This window comes from Saccostrea echinata, unplaced genomic scaffold (genome assembly GCF_033153115.1).
Source record: "Saccostrea echinata isolate AGI-Se365-2 ecotype Australia unplaced genomic scaffold, CSIRO_AGI_Sech_v1 ptg000054l, whole genome shotgun sequence".
In the NCBI taxonomy this organism is placed as follows: Eukaryota; Metazoa; Mollusca; class Bivalvia; order Ostreida; family Ostreidae; genus Saccostrea; species Saccostrea echinata.
This window is the reverse complement of record NW_026889803.1, coordinates 34583007-34609690: the sequence shown is the minus strand read 5'-3', so window position 1 is coordinate 34609690 and position 26684 is coordinate 34583007. Positions and strand designations below refer to the sequence as shown.

The window sequence follows — 26684 nt, the reverse complement described above, 5'->3', positions numbered from 1 at the left end:
AGTAATGAGCATGTAAAATGATTGTTATATGACATAGTCACAACTTTGAAAATATAACACTCTTCCCATGCAAATGATAGTACATGCTTTTAAAGTAATATCTATAAATGGGAAAGGGTGATTTCCTTTAAATTCTCGAGTAGGCCGTGTCGTCGGCAACTCAGGTATGGCTCTTTCCAACATAAAAAAGAACAGTAGGCATATCCTGTAACATTTTAATGTACTTTTCATATAAACAATTGATACAAATAATAACAGTGTTTTTAACTGTTTTACTAACAATTACTGTTCCGTGTAGCCTGGAGGATAGTTGATGACGAAGCCTGCGGGACAGTTTGGAGTCTTGCAACATTTACCTGGGCCAGGTGGATTCAGTGTACAGACGGGTGGTAGCTGCCAATCAACGCATCTGTAAGCATTAAAAACCATTATGACATTGTTCTTGTATTTCTCAAAATTAATGTAAAATTTACGCGATTAATTTTTTTTTAAATTGACAACACACGTAACAAAGAACAATTTGTCATTCGAAGCATTTTGAAAAGGATAATGTATGGTAAAGGTCGAATTTGGTCCCTTAATTGATATAAAAATAAAACATAGTTTAAATTTTATTATTTTTTTTTTTTGCAAGCAAGACATTTAAATGATGCTTGTTTTAAAACCAGCACTGATTTTGACTCAAAGCATATACGGAAGCCACAAGAGGGTAACAAAGTGAACATTCTAATGAATTTCCTAAATTCTGATGGAATGTCATCAAATCTGAGAGACTTTTTAACTCTGAAAACATAGAGCACAAGCTTATCTATCTCAGATTTTCATCCACAAGACGCATCTCATACTGGTGCATGAAATACCGGTATATAAATATGGTAGATAAGAAAGATTGCTCTCTGTGTTATCTGAAACGAAATGTAATTTTTAAAGTGATGAAAATTTGACTAAAAATGAAACATTCGGAAATTGACAAATTTGTGATCTTCCTGTGACCTCTCTGTATCGTATCACTTAGAATCAATGCTCATTTTGTAACAAGGATGACAACAGGTTTTAGATATGAATTACTGCACCGTTATAAGAGACATCTCAAAACCAGGTTTTAGATATGAATTACTGCACCGTTATAAGAGACATCTCAAAACCAGGGGCCAGAGAGAAGTCTTTGCCTACCTTGTCCTTAGCAAAACTCACTTGTTCTGACATGTGTAGTAACCCCTTGAAGCATCTGCGCATGTGCATGTGTATTTGCATCCGTCGTCGAATGTCTGCCCTTGTTGATACAATTGTCCGTTGTAGAAACATCCCTGGTTCTGACCTTTTACAAAATTATCCAGTTTTAAATAATTGTATGTTTAAGCAAATTGAGGTACATGGTATCGGTATCATGATTAAAAATATGATTTCGCTGATTGCCTCAAACATGATATCTGTTTATAGCATCTTCTATACTAGTTTTTTGGACAAAATAATCTGCAGTGTTTATCCTAACTACTTAAAAAGATGCTTAAAGAAATCAAAGTTTTTGCAAAAAAAAAAACAAAAAAAAAAAAACAAAAAAAAAAAAAAAATAAAAGAAAGAAAGAAAGAAAATAAATATACATAAACACTTTTCATAGGGAAATCTTTTGTGGTATGGTATCTTCACTTGCATATCATCCGTTGGATATAAAATCCATGTAATAATTTTAACCGAGAAATACGAACTCTACCAATTGCTAAAATGGTGTTAATGCATGAATACTCTAGACATGCTAAACCAGAGTTCATAAAGATTCAATTATCAGTAAGATAGCCATATCAAATATTCATTTCAGTAAACAGTTGATTTGTCAGCTTCAATTTAAGAACTGATTCCCAAAAGGGCTTTCATAAGACGGCAACAACTGTAGCTGTTTGGCTGAAAAAAAGGGACAAATACGTTTTTATGTACTTGATAGTGTATAATATCCATGTACCTGAAATAGTTCCACCTGTTCCTCCTGTTCCTGTCATGGTACCAGTTCCGGTTCCGGTTCCTGTCATGGTACCAGTTCCACCAGTTCCTGTCATTGTTCCAGTTCCGGTACCTCCAGTACATTGAGGCTGTCCACAACATTGTCCACTTGGTTTAACAATGACACATCCTTGTGGAAGGTTAGTATACTGAGGACATCTGTAACAAATAAAAAAGAATTGTGTAGAAATGTATAATAATTTACACCGCTTGCTCTCTCTATCTCTCCCTCTCACTCTCTTTAATACTTACAGCGCCCTACATACATAATAACCACGTGATGCATCTGAACAAGTGCAGTTATAGTCACATCCGTCATTCCATTGTTCTCCTTGACGGTACAGTTGTCCTTTGTACAAGCATCCGCCACCTAAAAAAAGTTTTAAGTAAATGCAACTTAAAAATAAAGGTATTTTTTTCCAGAGGAAACTTGCCCATGAGTGAAATATTCTATTGGCCATTTAAACAAGAAACACAAAATGCATAATTGACATTCGCAATGAAGAAAAGTTCGAGAATGACTAGAACTTTGCTCTGCAAACCAGAAATAGAGTAGAATCCCCCCCCCCCAAAAAAAATCCTAAAAATGGAAATGGATTCTAGAGTTGAATGTACCGCTAAAACTAGATTCCTTTTCAAAGTCTCTAGAGTAAGGTTTCCTTCATGGAAAACTGTTTCTAAAGGAAAACCACCCTAAGAAAATTGTACTCTATTAAGAGTCGGTTTTCAGAAGGGAGATATCCCTCTTGGAACTATTCCCCCCAGAGTCAGTTTTCTGCATCCCCTGTTAGTAACCCCCTGCATTTTCATAGAATGTAGTATTCATCAATCCCTGTAATGTCAGTAAAATGTGTAAAGCATATCTTTTTCATACCACTTCCTGTAAAAGAACTGCCTGGTATAGAAGTCACCATTCCTACTCCTGTCATACCACCCTGGGTTCCAGTTCCAGTACCACCAGTTCCGGTACCTGTTCCAGTCATACCACCAGTACTTCCGGTAACAATAATGGTACCGTTTGGTCCTAAGATATCAAATATACTTTTCACTTATGAAAAATAATTCTTCAGTGAGTTTCTTATTAAATGAAAAATTAATATCTCTCTTGGAATGATTTGAGCATAGTTTGACACTGGAGATTATCTTTCCACTTCATATGTTTTGATATTTATCTCTCTTAAATCTTGAGCATAATTACCACAGAATCCGCAGTAGGCAGGACAATTCTTCACAGCCCAAGAGATATAAGGTTCTACACAAGAACTCTTGGTAAATTCCACACAATTAGGCAGAGCATCCCGACAAGCCCCTGTAAATGAATGTCATATCTGTATAAGTATTAACAAAATAAAAGCTGTCAACATATAGGGTAAGTTGAAATACTAACAAACTGCTTTTCTCAGGTGTAAGTTTTTTCTCAATGTTTACGACAAATTTATGCGGAAGTTATAGCCATTTTCTGATTTAAAAATCTATTTATAATTATTTCATAAACACCAATAATTTTCTACGTTTAAAATATCTTTTTGTAAATTAAGGGTCTTTTTTTCTTAAATCTCAAAAACACTTGAAGACGAAAATCGGAATAAAATTTTTAGAAACAAATTTTCAGTATCGTTCAAAACTAAATCTTTAACAACCGTGTATGGAATGTGTTTAGAAGTTTAAAAATCGTAACTAATGTTTACCTGTTCCTGTTCCAGAAGTTCCGGATGTTCCCGCTCCTCCAGTTCCTAAATAATTCAAATAGTAATTTATTCCAAACAGCTCAAAGAACATATTTTACTTAATCTATGAACAAAAAAGATAAAATGAAGTCAGGACTATTGACATCTCTTCTAGGAACAAGTCAATATACTCAATACACTAAAGTTTTATCTCTTTTATTTATTTTGTCACTTTCATTACAATAAATAACAAGAAAAAAAAATAAATCAGATGAGCACATAATGGGGAAAATTGTTTCTTTCAAAATCTAAGCTTAAGGTATATAGTGCTCTCTATTTTATTAAATTATACTAATTGATTCACTCTTCAAGGAAAGTTGAAGGGACCACAACGCTTTCCTCAGTCGTTATTTTCCTCTTGAAAGTTCATATACAAGTAGTTGAATAAAACCTACATTTGGTCATCAGTTTTAAGTCTATGATTTCAACAATTTCAAGTTACGATATACTAGTACTATAGATTTAATGACTTTGTCCCTTCTTGTTATTGTGGATATCAGTATATTTCTTTGAAAAAATTTGTTAAAAAATATGACCCCAAACTTGTTCTTGGGGCCATGCTTTGAACAAACCTGAATCTTTATTACATATGGATATTTGCATATTAATATATATATATATATTTAAAGGTGCCCCAGGGTTCGCCGTGTTTCGAAAAATGGGCATCTACATTACACTGTGATGCTTAACAATGTTTCGACAAATAATGATTCAGTCCGACATGAAAAGAAACTTATATCGATTTTTATTTATGTTGTTCTTATTTATGTTGTTCTTATTCCCTTGAGATGTTCTTGAAAAAGATGTTTTTTAAACTCAGATTCATAAGTTATAATAAAAAAATTAAAGATTAAAAACAAAAACTGAAGATTAAAAATTTCCCATGCTGTCTCCTTAACATTGCTACAGCACGTTTTCTTTGTAAGTTTTATGGGATACATTAATATATTTTATTCCAATTGTTCGTAAGATGATGTATACGGAAAGAATGCTAAAGGTTGGTTTATATAAAAAAGTATTTGTTCCTAATTTCTATAGCCTCACCAGTTATCATGGAGGGTGCCACTGGAACTCCTGTCGATAGATAAAAGGAAAAAGCATAAAGCATAAAAACAACAAGAGGCCCAAGGGCCTTAACGGTCACCTGAGTATAATACAACAATTTAGAAGTTAAATACACTGATAGTTGAAGCTTTGTTGCCCTAAAGCAAGAGAAGTAGGAAGATCAGGATCAACAAAATAATTAGTCTAGTATTCAGTATCAACTCATAAATTAACTTCTAATCTGTCCCCCACTTAACACTATGCAGACTATTAACAAACTATTCTTGCTTCTGTACTATTTTTAAACCCATATTAAGACCTCTAGCATTGACTTCTCTTATGGTCTTTGAAGAACTTTTAATAAGATAAGTTGTTTTTGTCTCATTTTTATTTATCTATTACTTACAGGTCTATCTGTTTATTAAAACTAAGAAAGTACTTTTTTAATTATACGATAATCATTCTTGCATAATTATCTTATTCTATTAACCTTTCAAATACATTATTTACAGTGATTAATTATCAAAGGTGAATGGAAAAGGGGAATAACTTCTCTCAGTAGAATACAAATTAATAGAGCCCTGCCCAGGACCAGAATGCTTAGACCAATGGTCCAGATGTTTAAAAATCTGATAGAAATATGCTTACTCATATCATTTAAACTTTTACTCAGTTTGCTTCCAATATGCCCAGAAGCAGAGAAGAATTTCACAGGTACAATGCATTTTCACTACAGATTCAACAAAGCCTTACCCTAACACCAGAACCCAAGACCAAGGGTCAAGAAATTTACAAATCTGGAAGAGTTACCCTCATCATCATAACTATGGACTTCAAAGAATTAACACTTTTCCACTATATTATCAAAAGCCCCCCCCCCCCCCTCGTTATGCCAGAACCCCTGACCCTAGGACCACAAGATTTAAAAATTCTGTTCAAAGCTCCCATTTTCATCATATCTACGCAATTTATTTATCAGCTCAACACTAAGGAGCAGACAGGATTAATTAATGATTAATAGAATTAATGCTTTTTCACTATATAATCAATAGAGCCCCCCCCCCCCATCAAGAACCCCCAAAACTGAGGCCATATATTTAAAAATTTTGGAAGAGGCATCCTTGTCTATCATAATCATGCACTTAGTTTGTTTAAATAATCTCCAGTAGCAGAGAAGAAGATTCTCAAAGAATCCATGCATTTTCACTATATAATCAATAGAGCCCCGCCCTAACTCCAGAACCCCTGACCCTGGGGCCAAGAAATTCACAATTTTTGAAGAGGCATCCTTATGCATTATAACCATGTACTTAGTTTGTTTAAATAATACCCAGGAGCAGAGAAGAAGATTTTCAAAGAATTAAAGCATTTTCACTATATAATCAATAGAGCCCTGCCCTAACACCAGAACCCCTGTCCCAGGGGCCATGGCTTTCACAATTCTGGCAGAGGCCCACCTCCTCATCTTAACTATGTACTTAGTTTATCACCTTATTGCCCAGGAGCAGAGGAGAAGATTTTCAAAGAATTGATGCATTTTCACCATATAGTCGATAGAGCCCCGCCCTAACACCAGAACCCCTGACCCTGGAGCCATGAAATTCACAATTTTGGAAGAGGTACTCTTGCTCATCATAACTATGTACTTAGTTACTTTATTTAATATCCAGAAGCAGAGAAGAAGATTTTCAAAGAATTAATGCATTTTCACTATATAATCTATAGAGCCCCGCCCTAACACCAGAATCTCTGACCCTGGGGCCATGAAATTCACAATTTTTGAAAAGGCACTTTTGCTCATCATAACTATGTACTTAGTTACTTTATTTAATACCCAGGAGCAAAGAAGAAGATTTTCAAAGAATTAATGCATTTTCACTATATAATCTATAGAGCCCCGCCCTAACACCAGAACCCCTGACCCTGGGGCCATGAATTTCACAATTTTGGAAGAGGCATTCTTGCTCATCATAACTATGTACTTAGTAACTTTATTTAATACCCAGGAGCAGAGAAGAAGATTTTCAAAGAAATAATGCACTTTCACTATATGATCTATATAGCCCCACCCTGGGGCCAGAACCCCTGACCCTGGGGCCGTGAATTTCACAATTTTGGTAGAGGGCTCCATGCTTATTACAATGATGCCAACAGTTTGACTGCTTGATGTCCAGGAGTAAAGAAGAAGATTTTTAAAGATTGCATTAATTTTGGTGGTTTTAGCCCCACCCCTCAGGCCCCAGGGGGGCAGGGATCATGAAATTCACAATTTATGTTCCCCTTCACCCATAGATGCTATATACCAAATTTGGTTGAAATTGGTTGAGCGGTTCTAGAGAAGAAGTTAAAAATGTTCAAAAGTTAACGCACGACGGACGACGCACGACGACGGACAAAAACAGATAGCAATAGGTCACCTGAGTGACTCAGGTGACCTAACAAGCAAAGCCTGAACAAAAGCCTGCAAGGAAAAAGGATGAAGACAGATAGAAATGAATTGAAACAAATGTCTTTATCATTGACGCTGACAAAGGACTTTCTTTATGGTAAATAAAAAGCAATAGCCATGCACAGTTAAAACATGCACAGCATAAAGCAATTAGATGAACAAAATCTAAGCCTTTTTTAAGATATGTGGGATTGAAGCAATTAAATTTCCCCGAAAGTTAAGTACTTTTAAGCATTATGGATCTCGTTTTTATGAAAAAAAAAATGATGATAAATGACTCTTTTGATAAAATGAATGACTGTTGAAAGAAAAAAAAAACAATGTGCAAATAAAAACCGAATTATTACTTCTGGTTCTGGTGCATATGTTTTTGCACAAGGCTGTATTTCTGTAGGTCTTGCAACGCTACCGAAGGGTACAAAAAAATAAAGAAAAGTTAAATATAAAGTTCGTAAAATTAAAACGTCCTTGGCAAATGTATCCATTAGAATTAAACGATATGTAATATTGAAAACAATGAATGATACCAGAAATTAGTGATATGAATGAACACATATACAAGGCGGAACATGTAAAAAGCTGCATACAAATATTGTTTGCAATATTCTTTTCAGCAGCGACAAAGATCACTTTTGACCAGAAGTTCTAACCTGTTACAGTTCCTCCGCTAGTGCCCGTTCCTGTAGCACCTAAAACGATATATTATATAAATAAGGAATAGGTATTATTAATAGAATCAGATGTATAATTCAGTGTAAAATAAAACTGAAGTAGAACTAAAAGTTTTGATCAATCCAAAGTGTAGTGTTTTCAATTATGAAAATTTTGTTAAACTGAGCAATGTCTTTAAATTAAAAAAAAATCCCGAAGAAAGCAAAATGTTTAAAAGTAAAATTGATCAAGTAAAACCTTCACACACGCCCTTGGAAATTTTGAAATCACTATAATAAACCAATTTTTGAAATCACGTTCATATTCATATAAAGAGTAAAATTGAAAGTTTGAGTGAATATCTTTGGAAAGCGAAAAGGGGGCAAAAATTCCTCTTCTGAAAACTACACAAAAATATACATCATATGAAATATAAACTTGTAACAATCTACTTTTGACTCACCACAGTATCCACAAGTCTTGGGACAGTTATATTTTGCCCATCCGATAAACTGGCCAGAACAAGATTGGGTACCAAAGTCTTTACAGTTCGGAATTTTGTCTGAACAGACTCCTGGTGAGGTTGTAGTCTGAGTTGCTGTGAAGAAAATTCTCTTATTTCAATTTACATTCAATCTAAGTTTTAAATTATCATAGCATTCATTTTGATTTCTACAAAAAGTATGAAAGTATGATTTTATTAAATACAAAAATTTTATTTAATGTGATCGGGGTTGTATTTATACCTATTTGATTAAAAGATTAAAGGGTAAGTATAGATATATCCCATTTATTTAATTAACATTCATATCATTACTGGAAATTTGCAATCGTTTTTATTCAGTACAGTGGAAAGTGAATAAGGAATTACTTGCGGTGCCATTCCCACAGAATCCACAGAATTTAGCGCAGTTGTCCTTTGCCCAACCAGCGTAGGGTTCGTGACATGCGTAACTTCCGTAAGATGCGCAGTCAGATTTGACGTCACGACAAGAAGCTGGGCCAGTTGGGTTGCACTCTGGTTTCTGGCAACACCTGTCATTTGCGTCTGGCACTAAATGGCATTCACTTGGCAGTGTTCCATAACGTGGACACCTTTGAGGCAGAAAAAAATCGTGTCTTATACTTACTCTAAAATCACATATAAAATTATGTATTTTTGTGGGGTCAAATTTCGTGGTTTAAGGAAAAAATATGGATTTGTGGTGATTTGATTTCGTGGATGAAGAATTATTGAGTAGTAATATTTGTGAAAAATTACATTTCGTGGTGGACATAAATTCATGGATCTCTTCATTCCTCGAAAACAACGAAAATTAAGCCCCCACAAAAATTAGTGATTTCATAGTATATACTTTTATGAATCAATTAGACACATTTAAAGGGGTTCAAAAGTAAGTATCAAAATCCTTATATTAAAGGAAAATTTCATCCATTGATATAAGCACAGATGAACGAAAACTCGCAAAAAGGCGTTACCTATCACTGCAACGGTAGACGCCCTTTGCTGCATCGATGCATTCACAGTTATAGTCACAGCCATCTTGCCATGTCTGCCCTTGTTGATAGATTTGTCCCTTGTAAATACAGGCACCTGAATAGAGTATTGAATAGTACAAACATGTTTTTGTGTTACTTGTATTTATATTATACATAGAATTGTAAAATCTGTTTTCATTATTTTCTGCTGCTTTCTGAATTGTATGTTTGTTTATCCGTTGTGGTTTTTTATTGATTACAGAATGAGTTAAATTTTTTACAGGTGAACGATAAAAATACTTTTGCTCTCGACATCAACTGTTCATTATATAGAATCCTAAGTGTAAGATAATTTTCTTATTTACAATTAGTTTAATTCCTGCATTCAATGCCGTGCTGAAAACGTTTTTAAGACCAAAAAAAAAAAAAAAACAAAAAGAAAAAAAGAAAAAAAACCCCAGTGTAATCACGATTTGATTTCATTTATCTGAGTAGCTTTCCTATTTTATAGTTTGTTACATTATTTCTTTATACTTATATGTATATTTAAATACTTTTGTTTACGAAGTTTCCTTTTCATTCACGATATCGTGTCGATATCGAATCATGATTGTTCAATGTATTACCCCCCCCCCCAAAAAAAAAAAAAAAAACTTTATCAAGATTTCCTTATAGTGTTGATATCGTCGATATGTATTGTCTAGTATTGTTTAAACATTAAAGATTGTCGTTGTTATCAATATCGTCGATATCGACGATATCGTTTTGATACCAACTCATTTTTATCATTGCTCTTATGGTTGTATTTCTTTGTGCAAGACTTGTGCGTATGTACTTTTCCGAGTACGAAGTTTGCCTGCTGTCACTGCTGCTAACACTGCATCAAAATAAATTGAACGTATTGGGTAAAACTTTAACTTACTTGAATAGCCTGTAGTTGAACCGGAAGTACTTCCAGATGCAACTTGGGGTCTGCCTTGTCCGGTAAAACTTCCAGTGTATCCAGCTGGGTTGAATCCACTAACTGTCTGACCAGTGCTTCCGGATACACTGCATTGTGGGATACGGCAACAGGAATCTTTAGGATCAGTGACGTAGGTACATCCTACAGGGATGTTGGAGTATTGTCCACATCTTCAAAAAGTTAATGGTTAGACTTTTACTTCACTTCTAAGTATTATCCTTAGGCAAATATTATTACATATTACTTTGCAAAATCAGTTCCAACTAGATGAACATTAATCAGTTAGAATAAAGTGGAAAATGCTATTTCCTACCATTCAATCAGTTTATTATTATTTGTGTATTTTGTGTATTTAAAACTATAAAAATAAATTGCAATCTTTATATCGTTTTCATGAAAAAAAAATTCAACACATTCTCACAAAAATTTGGAATTGAATATTCAGTTCGTAAAAATTTTGAGAAATGTCCTTATAAATCGTCGGGTATCAAGTCAGCAGTATAATAAAATATTGCTAGATACCGTGCGCTCATGTACCTGATGAATTCTCTAAGCAAATTTTCCAAGCGAATTCGGCGTTTGTAAGGCAACGTAAAATACATTCAACTAAAAATAGTTTTATTTTGATTTCATTTTAAAAGAAAATTATAACAATTTAGGGATGTTTTTGTTAAAGGGCAACATCCCTCTATGGAAAGAAAATTACTATTTCTGACCTCTTTATGTCTTTGCCCAAAACAGCATCTTTGGCATTTACAAATACTCTACCAAAATGACAATTACAATCAAATCAATAGTAATTTATATTTAGAGGGTGAGTGTAGTCTAACTTATGGACGGTAATCACCTTTCTGTACACTGGTAGTATTTATTTTTGGCGTCCTCACATCGGCATTTGTAACTACAGCCGTCCATCCATTCTTCTCCCTGGTGGTAGTATTGGCTCTTATACACACAGTAATCTTAAAAAAAAATAGTGATAAAATGATATATCCTTAAAAATCTACAATTGGAAATAATATGTATATAATATTAGATAATTTCCCGTAATATCTCTAAATTGGGAAATAATTAACATGCATTTAACATTCTAAACATTAAACACAACCTTTTTAAATTAACCAGTAAAATTTCTTTCTTGATATCCAAAGATTTGCTTGAGCTATCATAATTTTTAACAATCTTTATTACAACTATAAAATAGAGTAAGCGTTTTTTTTAATCAGAACATTTGAACATTCAATGTTTATGCCTCACAAAATAAATAATTAAGATATACTAGCAACTATATTACTTCATACATCATTTTTAACTCATTTATAAATTCAAACTTATAAGCAAATGCGTTCAATACCATGTAATATTTAAGTTTTTAATTTATGATATACAAGTACCGTGCACGTGAATCCAAATATTCGAGAATATTTTTATGCGAATCGTTAGTTTGAAATTCAGGCATACCTGAATATTTTTCTACTGAGAATTATTCTACATAATTACACAATTTTGTTAAATAGTTCACGGCGATAAACACTCGCTTAAAAAAGAAAGTTACTAGACTTCATATGAATAAGGATTGGTTAATTAATTTTTTTGGTATGACATATGATTGTACTTTGTGAAATTCATTGCTTCATTCATTATAAACTATGCGGCTAAAATAAAAAAAATGTGTAAAAGACAACCTCAACTTCACAAAGTGTTTCTTTAAACCAGAAGAAAAGAATGGTTTTCAACAGATTGTGCATACCTGACATTTTACTATGAATTTCATATCAGAAGTATTTCGTAGAATTCGATATTTAACAGAGAAAAATCAATTCAAAACAATATACCTCCTGTTCCTGAGGCAGGAGTGGTTCGAATTAGAATTGGACGGGGCGTTGTTACAGTTTGGTCACATACATATGTCTGGCAACAGGAATCCTTGGGGTCCTGGATCATTCGGCACTGAGGAGGAAGGTTTTGGTAGGAGGGACATCTGAAGTTTACAAAGAATTTCATGGATCATTCGACAAAAATATCTACATTATATATTCACTCCAATAATTGATATAAACGTTGGCTTCACGCTTTATAATTTTAATCAGTTTTGAATTATTCTAGTTTCTTCAAATTTGACAATTTTCGAAACCTCTAAGTTCATGATTTTTAAAGTTCTCAAGAAAATTCCCAAGAATTCTAAAGTTCTCAAGAAAATTTACCATCACCTTTTCGAAGATTAAGAACGAGAACTGCTCTAAAAAATCAAACAAATATAACGTTTCCGAATATAAACATTACACAATATTTACACTGGTTTAACATTTTGTTAACTGAAATTTCATTATGTATGTTACCTATCGCTGCATCTGTACTGTCCAATGGAAGCATCCACACATGTACACCTGTAGTCACAACCGTCATCCCAGGTCTGTCCCTGCTGATGAACCTGTCCTTTGTAAATGCAAACACCCTCTGCAAAAATATGATGTTTTGTCAATTCTTTTTAATTCCGCTACTGCATGTTTAAGTGTTATGGCATCTTGTAAACATCATAAAAGGAACACTGAAAGTCACTATTTTAATTTCTGCATTCGCTGTCTTTTGCAGGAGTGGGTAAGCGTTATCATAATTTACCATCGACAATTTCATTGTATATGCAAGGTTTGAACAGTCGTAAGTTGTTCAAGGTAGATTTCAGTTCAATTAGTAATAGCCTCAAATGGTGCTTTTATCAACACTATAGAATTGATATTTGATTCACAGCAAGCACAGATGCCTTGAAAATAATACGGTTTTATTTGATCAATTTACCGAATATTCTCATTATTATGTATTTTCATCAAATTTTGTATCCTTAATGCTTTGACAACATTATAGCAAAATATTACCTATATGAGATCTTTATATAAACTAAAGAATTACCTAATATGTGATGAATAACTGCATATATATATGCCAGAGAAGTATGCTTTCACTGTATATTTTCAGAAGTAAATTATACTTTAAAATTGATGATAATACATTTTAATCAATGAAAACAACAACAACAAATTTATTATTTGCAACTTCACCAAAATTTGGATCACATTTGGCCCTTTTCAATGATTTGAATTTGATTGTGAAGGTACATAATATTTATTAAATATGTCAGATCTGATATGTGTATAATCGAAACATGAATGTGATCAGAAGAGAAGATTAAAAAAAAATGCACATTTTAACATTACTACAACTCACTTGTTGATCCTGATACAGTTGGTCCTACATTTCCAAAACCGGTGAAGGAGGATGGGGTTCCGCTTCCGCTAGTTCCTGGTCCGGTGGTGCCAGTCACGGTAACTGGTGGATATTTAGCAACACCATACCCTGTGATACCTGGGCCATACGATGGAACAGGGACATTAATCAGAGTAGATCCAGCTGGTGGATGACAGTCTGGCACCTGACAACATGGATCATTTGGATCTTCCTTCAGTGTGCATGAAGCATCCAAGTTGTTAAATGAGGGGCATCTAGTGACGTATGATAAATTCATATGAAAGAAATCGTGTATACATTCATATACTCATTAAGCAAGACAACTTTTAAAGTAATAAAACCATGGAAGAAAACATACTTTGGAGAACATCTGTATCTTCCTGTTTTGGCATCATCACAGACACATGAGTATTTACAACCATCCACCCATCTCTGGGACTGCTGGTACAACTGTCCATTGTAGTAGCATCCATCTGGAGAAAGGTGAAGATTAGCACTAACGCGTTCAAAAGCAATATTCTATTTTAAAGATTTTATATAACCACCATTCATTACAAAATAGTTTTATGATCATACTATTGCTTGTCACAACTGTATTTAAGAACATACATGTAGGGCATCATCAAAATCAGAAGTTACTTTCATTTATTTTGGATTTCATTCATATAAATATCTATGATGGAAAATTCTACAAACCAATCTGCTTGGGTACAAGTTGTGGTGCTACAGTGGGTGCCCCTGGATTGAGTGGGTTAGGAGCAGCTGTGGGTCTGATAGATGGGATGGGATATCCTCCAATTGATGGCACCGTGCCAGAACCTACAAATGTTCCCTGTGCCCCAGCAGTACAATTGATAGTAGGACAACATTCACCATTGACCTTCACCATATTACATCCAAGAGGTAGATTTGTATAATCAGGGCATCTGAAATATATTTTGTGACAATTATTCATTAACTCGTGAATAATTAGAAAAAAAAATCACTGCTTTAATCCCTTTGTCTGACTGTTAACAATTTAAATCTACAGAATTTTGAATAAGAAACATAACTCTTTCAATTTCTACAGAATAAAACTTACCTTGTATAAAAGATAATTATATATATATTTGTTTATCAACATCTTCATGTAATTTTGATTTTTTTTTCAGATATTTTATTTTTATAGAACAATCAAAGTTTATATTACTTAATAACTTGAAATATGATATACTTGTATTATTAATATTTTGTCTCAACTTTCGAATGAATCATAATTTCATAAATGTATTATACACTGTCAAAGTGTTTCCATACCTCTTATTGCACCTGTAGTATCCATACTTAGCATTCTCACACAAACACTCATATTCACATCCATCATACCAAGTTTCTCCTTGTTTGTGAGTCGTTCCCTTATAAACACAGCGGTCTAAAAATGAAATATTTAATGATTTGAAAAAGACATTTAAGAAATTTATTTAAAGAAATGAATTTTACTGTTAGATATTTAAAGTAACTGATACAAGGTATTTATTAAAGTTGAATAGATAATTATATTAATAATTTAGGAAACAATATTACCATCAGGTCCAGGTTGGTTCAACAAAGCTGAAAATAAAACATAGTTTAAATCCATTAGTCAAAATCAACGCTACATGTCTATATACGAATTTATAGATAAATAGCTAGATATTTAGTTAACTGTGATTTAAATCTACTAATTAGTACGATTAGTACGATTAGGACATTTTCCTTTTTAAAAACACTATTAATTTGATTTTTTAAATCATTGCCATAATTTGTCAGTTTTAGAATACAGAAAATTTCTCGAAAACAATCAAATCATACATCGTTTTCTAAATAATTGTAGATACCATTTTGGAAGATTGAATTGAAAATTAAAAAAATTTTGAAAATAGGACACCTACGACAGAATCCACAGAATTTGGGACAGTTAACCAGAGCCCAGTCTCTGTAGAGTTTGTCTGTACATGTAGCCAGTTGGTATTGGTTACAGTTATTGATCTTGTCAACGCATGGTGGAGGGGCTGTTGGCTGAGTGGTTGCTAAAATCAAAATTTAAAATTCAGTATAGCAAAGTGGGTTTGACACAAAAATAGTCCGAACATATTTGCCATACTGAATTTGGAGTGTTAATATATAATACAGAGCAAATTGGGAAAACGGTAAGAACAACTATTTGAATTACAATTAAGTGATTAAAGAGGACATAAGCTAAATTTAAAACTTAATTACAGTTTCAATGAAGACAGCGATATAACTGTTGTACCTGTTCCGTTTCCAGAAACAGTTCCAACACCAGAGAAAGTTCCATACTGGTTGCTAAAGTCACATCTTGGCTCCTCGCAGCATTTACCAGGAGGAGTCTCCAAATGACAGATGGATGGAATATTCTGGTAAACTGGGCATCTGCACGGTAAACAATCAATATATGTATTTATTTTATGAAATTAGGCATAGTGTACTTTATTTGAAGATTTTGTCTACGTAAATTGACCTGAAAGGGTAGTGCTTACTTATAATTTACTTACTTCGAAAAATCAATGAATATTTTGAAGAAAATGCTTTTATGGACAATGTAAAAGCTTCATTTGTGTTAAGTCAGACAAAGGATTTTAATCTTTCCATTTCCAGTTTTAGGAAACTGGTTAATATTCAAATGTAGAGACTGCCTTTTCCTGTCTGGTCGGTACAGTAAGTATTACACTTCTTAATACGTTTTATTCAATCTATGAAATTGTACAGCAGATATTTTAAATATATCTTGAACTGTGTATTGCAAAGAGTAAATCCCACCAGTCAGAGACGTAACTTTAATTGAAAGCTTTCAAAGACATGGCTATCTGATTGAAAGTTTTCCAGGGAGTGGCTTACTTAGATTGACAGCTCCACATTCCAGCGCCAGCATCAACACACTGACAGTCATATTCACATCCAACAGACCAGGTCTGTCCCTGGTAGTAATTTTTACCAGCATACATACACATGTCTGGAAAAAATAGTAATGTCTTTCACAATTTGTTGAACCAAAAAAAAAAAAAAAAATACAAAAGTCAAAACAAAACAAGACGAAACATTTAATTTGATTACCAAGAAACATTAACCTTTCTTGCACAACATAGACTGCTTTATTCGTCTTTTGTATAAACCTTTATTATACTTGAATTTACGGAATTATGGATTGAGTTCAACTGTTTCTCAATTTCATATATATTTATTGATACATTTTGCTGACATATTTTAATAATAATATATATATGACATCGAATTGATGGAAAGATTTTTTTTATTAAACTGAGAACATTTAGATCTGTGTCATAGTCCAACGGAATTGAAATTGCACTTTTATACAATTAATTACCCTAAATGAGGGCAACTTGGTGAAAAATGGATCCAAGACATGATCGATGCGGAGACAAGACCTGACCACTGGGCCAGTCTAGTATCATATAAACCAAAGAAAATATCAGTAAACGATGCGATGCTTTATAGTGGAGAACTAGAAATCAACTATCTTTAATGATACTTACTGACTCCGTTAACGTTGACGACCTTCTGGCCTGTCTGAGTCTGGTATTGAGGGTTAAAGTTACAAACAGGCTGTAAACAGCATTCTCCAGTCTTTTTTGTCAGAGTGCACTGAGGAGGTAGGTTGTAGTAGGCGGGGCATCTAAACAGAGTCATTTATTTTATTATTAATGACAATTGACAACATTGGTATGGAGGGAATTTCAAAATCTTTCCATTAATTATAGTTTTTAAAAGATACGCTCGATTCATTGGAGATTTTATCAAATTATATTGGAGGTTCAATAAATTTTAACAGAAATACTATAGATTTCAAACGTATTTGTTCTCTAGAAAATCCTACACTTTCCTTTCTTTCAACTGTGCAATAAATAAATTTGACTGCGCAAAGGAAATGTAAGTAGAAATGCTCATAGAACAAGTGCGTATGATATTCAAATATATAAATCCTAAGACCATGCTATTCCAGCATACCGTGATGGCTAAAAAAAGGGAAAAAATCCGATTTTTCGAACTTTTGATAGCTGTTACATGTAACAACGAAACAAAATAGAAAATATGTCAGGACTTCTCTGACATATTGTTAATAAAATGCATTTTTTCTAAGCAATATTTTGAATATTTCACTATTGTATGAGAATAGTTATAAAATGCAAAACCCTGTCTCAATAGCAGAGTACATGATACAGGTTGGGAACAATAGCCCAAATGGGTAATAAAAGCCTATACTGGATAATATATCCTTAATGGGATAAAAATTTACTGTGCAAATAAATTTTTTTTGCAATTTGCATAAATATACATTGAATGGAACAACTTTTGGCAAGCAAGTTCTTCTGAAACCTTACAATTTAAATTTTGTGAGATTGATCCCCAAGAAGTTTCGAATTTTCTGTGGGATCCATGTTCTAAACATTTGGGTTAAAAAAAATTTGTTCAACAAATGAACATTTCTGCCAATGTTCAATATTTGAAACTATTTGGTCCCAACCTGTTTGAAACTTCAACAATAAGAAAGATTGGGCCTTTCTCTGGTAGGTACCCTTCAGTCAATCTCTATAGATGCATCAAAATTAAATCAAGAACACTAACATTTTCCACTGTAGAAAAAATTGAAAAAATTTGGTAGGTGAGGTCATATCATGCAAATATAATTGTTAATATACTTGTTGTAGCAGCTGTATTTTCCATGGAGGGCATCATCACATGTACATTCGTAAGCACAGCCGTCGGACCACCTCTGTCCCTGTGTGTATGTTTTGCCGTTGTAATAACATTTGCCGTCTGGGAAAAAAAATACTTGAAGTTAGAAGGTTAATTTCGGAATAACAACTGATATGTTCAGTGAAAGAAAGACAAACACTTACAGTATCCGGGTTGTCCCTTTGCATCAGGACCTGTAAAACAAGATAATTTTAAAAAAATGATTTTGATAAATAATTTACAATTCCTAACATAAACGTTACTTCCACATTACCTTTTATCAACAGCATATTTTGGGCTTAAATGAAAATTCGTTTTATCAGATGATTGAAACAAAAGAAGCTATTTAAGGAGGTTGGATCCTGCCATCAAAAGTAATGAGAATTTTTTATCAAGTATATTTTTAGAATTTAAACACATAGCTTAATTAAAAATCAAACCAAAAAACGGGGGTCAATGCGCTTCTTTTGGCGCTACAGAGCATTCAATTTGACCTTTTTGCACTGTAAATACGTCTGACACATAAATCAATTTTTAAAGTTTTTCCTCCAATATTTTTTATTCAAATAAATTATTGGAACAAACACAGTCTTATTTCATCTCGAATAGACACATTAAAATTTGTGACAACGAAAAAAATTTCAAATTACTCCGCATGTTCAATTATTTGACATTTTTGCACTCAAAAAATTACATTTTTCTGGTATTAAAAATTTAACAAGCAAAAATATCATTTGAAAGTAATGACATTTTACTGAATTTAAGAAGAAAAGCTAAAAGTATCTTATATATTCAGAAAAGAAAATAAAAAGTGGGGGTCTGTGATGTTATTTTTTAGATATTACTAAAATAGTGCTATTTTAAGCTGAAAATGGGGATATTTTTTTTCTTGACTTTCACAATATATTTGCTATATTTATCAAATATGATGATAGAATTCATGACAGTTTATTTAATACATAATTTAGGACCAGTATAAAACAGTTCACTGCACAAAATAACTCTGTGTGCAGACTGCATGGAAAATTAGGAATTCAAACTTAACATACTTTAAATACTTGGAAAGAGAAAAAATGATCATTTTCTTCTAAAAAACCTTCCGCCACAAAATATAGTTCCTCGCTTTATTCTTTTGGTATGGAATTTAATCATGGAGTTTTAACTGAATATAGTTTAATTGGCATTGTAGAATCCAAAATTATTGTAAGAATTAAAACTTTATGCAGAATTTTTGAAATATAGGTTAAGATAAAATTCTCCTCAAAAGCTCAGGAGCGAACCTCGTTAAGAATTATACCCTTTTCCATGTGTTTCAGAACTTTAAAAAACGGAAGAGGGAGTACTTTTAAGATTTACTGGTATACACTTTCAATATTTAGATAGAGAAAAATATTGTTTTTAAAACGAACTAAAAGTTTTGTACAATTTTTTTCCTGGGATTAAATTTGTCTAGATGACTATAATGCTTGTAATTTTATTAAATACCTACTGCAATATCCACAGAATTTTCTGCAGTTTGCCTGGGCCCATGGCTTGTACTGGGTGCAGACATTGGGATCGAATTGAGTACATTTCTGAGGGGCAGCGAGTGCGTCCTCACAAGGAGGTGGTGGGGTCTTGATTTGAGCTGAAATAAATACATAATTCTCACATTTTATGCCATGTTAGTAGATGTAGAAGTTATTTGTTAAGTATAGTAGATCTATATTATTGCTATGTTAATAAAATTCTGTTGGGCAATGTACATATATATTTAAAGCAATATGACATATCCTGCTTTTAAACATCGAACTTAGATATAATATTAACTTACGTGTACAGAATTGACAGAATCTCTGACAATTTATTTTAGCCCAATCAGTGTATTGTCCGATACAGGAGGACTGGCCATATCTAGCACAGTCTGCGATGGCATCCTGACAAGGGTCGATTGGTGCAGGAGCTAGTGTAGAAGGAGAAAGACAAAATACAAGTTACTTTCAAATACTTGGAGTCTGTTCAAATACTTTATTTATATTTTTAATACTTTTTTTAATACTTACGAGTCATATTGGGTCCAGGAGAAGGAGGAATAACTGGAATAAAATAAAATATTTTAGCCTTGAGTAAAATAATTAAAGATTGATTTCTTCAATGAATTCACAAAATTCTCATTCACAATTTACAATACATATATATGTATTATATACTATATTTAAACACTTTATAAATACCATTGCAGGTCTTGGCCTGGAAGGCGCCTTGGATTTGCTGAAGCTGGTTGAAGTTAGTAATGGTCATAACGTGAGCACTGTCAGGATCCGAGGCAATATCATTCAGCTCAGATTTGGAGATGCCAGAACCAATACCGATAGAAAAGACGTTGATACCCGATTTGTGGGCATTGTTAGCTTCCTTGACCGTCTTGGGGTGGTTGTTGGAGTTTCCGTCAGTGAGAACAATGGCGATATTTGGTACGTTTGAACGGTCACCGTTAGCGGCGGTGAACATTTTGGAGTACATTGTATTGAGGGCGTCTCCTGTGTTGGTACCACCGCTCTTATAGGTGATCTTATCAAGAGCAGATAAAAGAGAGGCTTTGTCCATGTGGGAGTTTAGTTGAAACTCTTGATAGGGACGACTGCTGAAGGTTTCAACACCAATCCTGATTTTGTTAGGGCCAATGTCAAAGTTTCTGACCATATCCTTTACGAAGTTGATCATTTTGTCGAAGTTTGGTTTCCTGATGCTTCCAGAAGAATCCAGAACAAAAACGATATCGGCAACACTTCCAGCGTTGCAGTCTACAGATCAAGATAAAAAAAATAAGTGATACATTTTTGTTCAATACTATGGTATCCATCTTGTGACACACTGATTTTTGAATTTCTATATATACGAAAATATTGCTAATATCAGAAATTCACTTACTAGGAGCTGGTCCTACGGTTGGTTTTGCCTCTGAGAATTAAAAAAATAGGTTGTAGATTAACCAAAAAAAAAAAAAAATAATCTGAAAGATTTTTCGTCTTGAAATCCAAATGTTCAGTTAATTTATTGTAAAACATCGTGTGATGGATTATTCTTACGTTCACATGTCTTGGATGATAGAGATCCTTTAAGTGAAGTCAGAGAGTCGAAGCTTTCAGCATGGAAGGTGTACTGGCTGTCAGGATTTGAGGAAATGGAATTTAATTCATTATCATTGATTCCGTGCCCAACACCTATGGCAAACATGGTAATATTGTCCTTTCTAGCTTTGTCAGCTTCGGCAGAAGTCAACTGTCGGTTGTTGGAATTACCGTCCGTAACAACAATGGCAATTTTCGGTACGCCTGGTCTCTTTCCTGGACACGAAGGGTAATACAAAGTTGTATGTTAAGACGTTTTCTAATATTTGGAGAAATCCGTGAGTTTTCAGCGTTAACAGTGAAGAGTTCAAAATATCTCACTTTTAGACCTTCTTCAAGGAAATACAATTTACATGTAGGAGACGTCTCGATTAACGTAAAGTTTGTCTACTTACCTGCAGCAGCAGTGAAACTGTTGGCATGCATAAACTGGATGGCTTCACCAGTGTGAGTTGAACCAGACTTGTAAGGAATATGACTAATGGCTGTAACCAAAGATTGCTTATCCAGATGAGAATTCAAATTGAATTCAGCTTTGTGTCCTGTGGAAAAGGTGTCTACTCCAATCTGAACATCATTTGGTCCAATATTGAACGTCTGGGCAACACCCTCTACGAACTTCAACATCTTGTTGAAGTTGGTGGACCCCACGCTACCAGAGGAGTCCAGTAAGAAGACAATATCGGCCTTAGCACCACAATCTTCAGAAACAGATGATTAGTTTCATATTAAATGTAGTGAAGCTGAATTCATAGGATTTCAAAAATATTTTGATAATTTCTCTGTCTACTCTTTCTACCATATTTACTGAATATAAATCTACCTGTTTTGTTGGCTGGTGGTGGGGCGGTGGTTGCTTTGACTGTGGATATAGAAGTACACAATATTACCTTATTTTTTACAGTTTCATATCACAGATAAAACAAACTGACAACCAAAGGAAAATTACAACAAGAATGCATACCTTCGCAAGCTTTTTGTGCCAATTCACCATTGATCTGTTTTAAGGCGTCGAAATTGTTGACAACGAAAACATGAGAAGCATCTGGGTCAGTAGCCATAGCGTTCAACTCCTGTTTGTTGGCGGCTCCTACACCGACAGAGAAGACGGTAACACCTTTCTGTCTTAATCTCTGGGCCTCGGCAGATGTGGCAATAGTACTGGTTGATTTACCATCGGTAATAACGATAGCAATCTTGGCAGCATTATTTCTTGCACCATTGGCTGTCTGGAAGCTCGTTTCCCGGGCATATTTCAAGGCATCAGCTGTGTTAGTACCTCCAGAAATATATCTGATATTATTGATAGCATTTGCAAGGGATTGCTTGTCGTGGTGTGCATTTAAGTGGAATTCCAGATGAGTTCTGTCACTGTAGGTGATGACACCAACTTCTGTTCCTGTTGCACTGATATCCATACCATTGACCATGTTTTTGACGAAGTCCAACATCTTCTGGAAATTGGTGTTTCCTACACTACCGCTAGAGTCGAGAATAAAGACAATGTCAGCGGGAACAACACCACATCCTGAAAAAAAAAATATATAAAAGATTATATATGGGGGCCTAAAAATCTTACATATAGATTTAATATCTATATAAAAACTATATGCTACAATTCAGAGTGCAATTGATATGTAAGGTACTAGTCAGATAAAAACCACTAATTTATAAAAGGGTTGAATAATTTGTATCATATCGAACTTTTAGGTCTGATCGGGAAATTACCTGGTCGGGGAGTCGTGGTGGGAGGGGGTCGAGTTGTTGGAGGTTTGGTGGTGGGAGGGGGTGTCGTTGGACATGCTTTAGTGTTACAGGTTCCTGTTTCTCTTGCTGCTCCGACACAGTTTTTACCGCCATTGGCAGGTGGGGGGTTGTTGCAAGACCTTTCTCTGTAGTGAGTTCCTCCACCACAGGTTTTGGTGCAGGGAGACCAGGATCCGAATTTGCTCCAAGCTCCGTCGACTGAAACATGAATATATTTCGTTCTTTAGCATTGTTTGACATCCCATATGGTCAATTTGGAAAAAAAATTGCATGACTTATAAGGTAAGAATTAACATTATTGTAGAGTATAGGCTAGTGGCTGTATATAAAAGATATGACTATTAGTGTCTTTTATAACAGATTATATAAAGCTATAAAAAAAATTTAGGTTTGTGCCCCTACCCAACTTCTGTGAAACAGAAAAAAATATTACAATATAAAATAATCTTTATTATTACCTAACCTACTATATAAATTGTAATTAGGCATTTTGAACTGTTTCCTGATTCATTTTAATGTTTTTGCACATCATGAAACAGTCAAAACTGTTTACCCGGTCACAGAATGAACTGTTGCATGGCTGAACTGATCCATTATGACGTCATAATCAATTTCCCGTACCTTACAGCTATAATATTGAATTATGTATAAATTGAAGCATTTTAATGGCAATAAATTTAAAACTATTATTTGAAGAGTAATCCTGATACCCATATAAATATATATTCAATTTAATATCATTTGAAAAAAGAGGCCAAGAACACCTTTTCTGGGGGTAATTTTGGGAAAAATGTAGGCTCCTTTCACTCACTATAGATCTTTGCCTTAAACGTCCGACTCAGCGTGTTATATTAAAACCTATGTTGTTTACTAAACAATACATGTATACATCAATTTATTAGTGCATGAAAATACTAAGAAAAAATGCAAACTTTTGTCAATGTGTTTATATCATTACTTTAAGAAATTATATAGTAGGTTAGGTAATAAAACACTTATTTCATGACAACTCGGGAAACAGTCAAACTGTTGTCCCTCGATAATGGGGAAGACCTGGGAAACTGTTGCCCTCGGCCTTCGGCCTCGGGCAACAGTTTCCCAGGTCTTCCCCATTACCTCGGGACAACAGTTTGACTGTTCCCCTTGTAGTCATGAAATAAGTGTATATTGTTTTATACAGTCCTGCATTATGAATTTAAAAAGGATTTCAATGAATTTTATCAATATATATGTTAGCGAATCGCACATAAATGTGTTATTTTTCATTTTTTTTTCAAATAAATTACATGCATGTTATTTATTAAAATTCGAAAAGTATGGAATCTGCAGACAATTAGATATGGAAAAAAAATATTGAAGTATTGTTCTACTTAAAGCAAGGTCAAGAAATGTAACAGAGATATACATGTCGTATTCTATGACATTCCCTGCATGTGTTATTTACTGGAATAAGTCTACGTGAAATAAGCAATGTTCTACGTGAACACACCCTTATAGAACATTTGTTCATTTTCCAGACAAGCCCCTAAAATTTATTGCTATCTATGTCGCATTAGTAAGGACACGCACAGTAAGTCTATGTTCAACGATAATACACTGAAAACTTTGGTAATATCAAACTGTGACAATTAAAATTTCCGAATTTGATTTTTACAGAGACTAAAGAGGAATGTGACTTTTATGAAACGTCTTCCTTATTAGTCCCCTACCGGTGAAACCAGAGGGGACTATAGGTTTCCTCTGAGTCTGTCCGTCCGTCTGTCCGTCCGTCTGTCTGTCTGTCTGTCTGTCCGTCTGTCTGTCTGTCTGTCCCTCTGTCTGTCTGTCAGTCTGTCCCACTTGGTTTTCCGCACTTTTTTCCTAAACGCTTGCAGATATTGAGCTGATTTTTGGTATGTGAGTGTATCTTGATGAGTTACAGATCAAGTTTGCATTTCGTTCCGCTTCATTAATTTTTGACGGAATTATGACATTTTCAATTCTTAACGGGAACGGAACCAGATTACACTTGCCGGTAGGGGACTAGTATTGCTAATGCAATACTCTCAGAATGCTTGTTATGTTCTAACATACTTTAGATAATGTCAAATATTTAATAATAAATAAATACATAATTAAAAACATTAGAATATTATTTTTAATACTGAAATTCCAAAAGGGAGCAATTTGTGCATGTTGCAGATCATATACTTTAATAAATGAGAAAAAAATAAAAGACTCTAAACAGTGCCTCACTTGGTAAGGTAACAGATTCAAATTTGAGCTTTGTGGCTTGCTGATCAATAAGGGTTTTAGCTATTTCAACTTTATATATTTTATTCATTCTGTCTGACACAGAATCTGCTATATAAGCAAGCACATATTTTCTCGTTATGATTATCAAGAAAATGCTTGTTCAAAATAGATGACAAAAAGATACAATAACCAACCTTCACAAGCTGTCTTCTTCAGTTCTGCTTGCAGAGTGTTCAGAGCATCAAAATTAGACACAGTGAAGACGTGTTTCGAGTCAGTTGCAATATGTTCTAATTCAGCCCGGTTAATTCCACTGCCAATACCGATACCAAATGTTTTGATATTCATACCATGAAGTTTGTTTGCCTGAGTAATAGTGGCCTGGCGGTCATTGGACTGACCATCGGTCATCACAATAAGGATGTTGACCACATGGTCTCTGTCCCCAGCAGCTGGTTTAAAGTCATGATCCATGACGTATTTCAAAGCCAAATCGGTGTGAGTGGAACCCGATTGGTAAGGTACAGAGCCTATGGCATTTAGTAATGTACTCTTAGATGGATATTTGTTCATGAAAAACTGATGGTGAGGAGTCGTGGCAAACGTCTCAACACCAATCTGCACATTGCTAGGTCCTATGTCAAATGTGTTAGCGAATTTTTTCACAAAGTCTAGCTGCTTTCGAAAGTTTGCAGATCCCACAGATCCTGAAGAGTCAAGTAAAAACACAATATCTGCGGGAACTGTGCCACATGCTGCAAATATTAAAAAAAATGTTACCGTAATATTGAAATAAAACCGATTGCTTCGAGGAATTCTTTTTGAAGTCAAAGCATTCGTAAAAATTTTTTTGTTTGCGTTCAAAAGTATATATATATATATATTTGCTGCAATTGGATAGAAAACCACATGATCTTTTTCAATCGAACACAATTCGAAACAAAGTATTTTCCAAACTTTGTTAAGATAAGAAAATATTAAATATAGTTTCTCATCAAAAATGTTAATTTTTTTTTTAAAATAAAATATTACTGATTTTAGAAAGTTTTTTCAAATGTAAATGATAATAAACCCTGAGTAACGTGTTAAATCAATGTCTACGATTAAGTTCCAACAATTTAAAAATCCTACTAGCATATGATAACAGATCTACTGTAAAACGAGGGTCACTTACAGGGTGCTGCAGTTGCAGCGCTTTCTGCGCCCCTCAGGCTCACAAGAGCGCACGAAAGAAGAATGAAAGCCTGACGCATGTCGGCCAAGGACCCTGTTGTAAAATGATCTG

At 33.9% G+C, this 26684-nt stretch overlaps 1 protein-coding gene across 1 annotated transcript; it reads right to left on the bottom strand.

Annotated features, from left to right (window-relative positions):
- Positions 1–203: 203 nt before the first annotated feature.
- On the bottom strand, positions 204–26684 carry LOC133206079 (uncharacterized). The gene is made up of 39 exons (XM_061342009.1): positions 26574–26684; positions 25594–26154; positions 23126–23362; positions 22362–22925; positions 22221–22259; positions 21793–22098; positions 21356–21613; positions 21198–21227; positions 20501–21070; positions 20330–20362; positions 20101–20229; positions 19777–19914; positions 18452–18481; positions 18251–18368; positions 17087–17226; positions 16431–16545; positions 15826–15965; positions 15464–15601; positions 15117–15143; positions 14850–14964; positions 14250–14479; positions 13912–14026; positions 13533–13807; positions 12650–12767; positions 12146–12291; positions 11158–11272; positions 10269–10480; positions 9347–9461; positions 8739–8962; positions 8331–8465; positions 7867–7905; positions 4768–4797; positions 3685–3720; positions 3195–3305; positions 2871–3020; positions 2249–2366; positions 1959–2155; positions 1195–1318; positions 204–409 (listed from the first exon to the last, which is right to left on the bottom strand). The coding sequence occupies exons 1-39, from the start codon at positions 26650–26652 to the stop codon at positions 283–285; spliced, it is 6384 nt and encodes a 2127-aa protein (XP_061197993.1). The 5' UTR covers positions 26653–26684; the 3' UTR covers positions 204–282.

Bases quoted from the DNA above. Each gene is read 5' to 3' on its own strand.
- LOC133206079 (XM_061342009.1), bottom strand. From the start codon at position 26,652: ATGCGTCAGGCTTTCATTCTTCTTTCGTGCGCTCTTGTGAGCCTGAGG. The intron at 21,228-21,355 runs GTAAGAATAATC...TTTAATTCTCAG, and splicing joins ATCATCCAAGACATGTGAAC to AGGCAAAACCAACCGTAGGA. The intron at 1,319-1,958 runs GTACATGGATAT...ATTTTGTAAAAG, and splicing joins AACAGGTGGAACTATTTCAG to GTCAGAACCAGGGATGTTTC.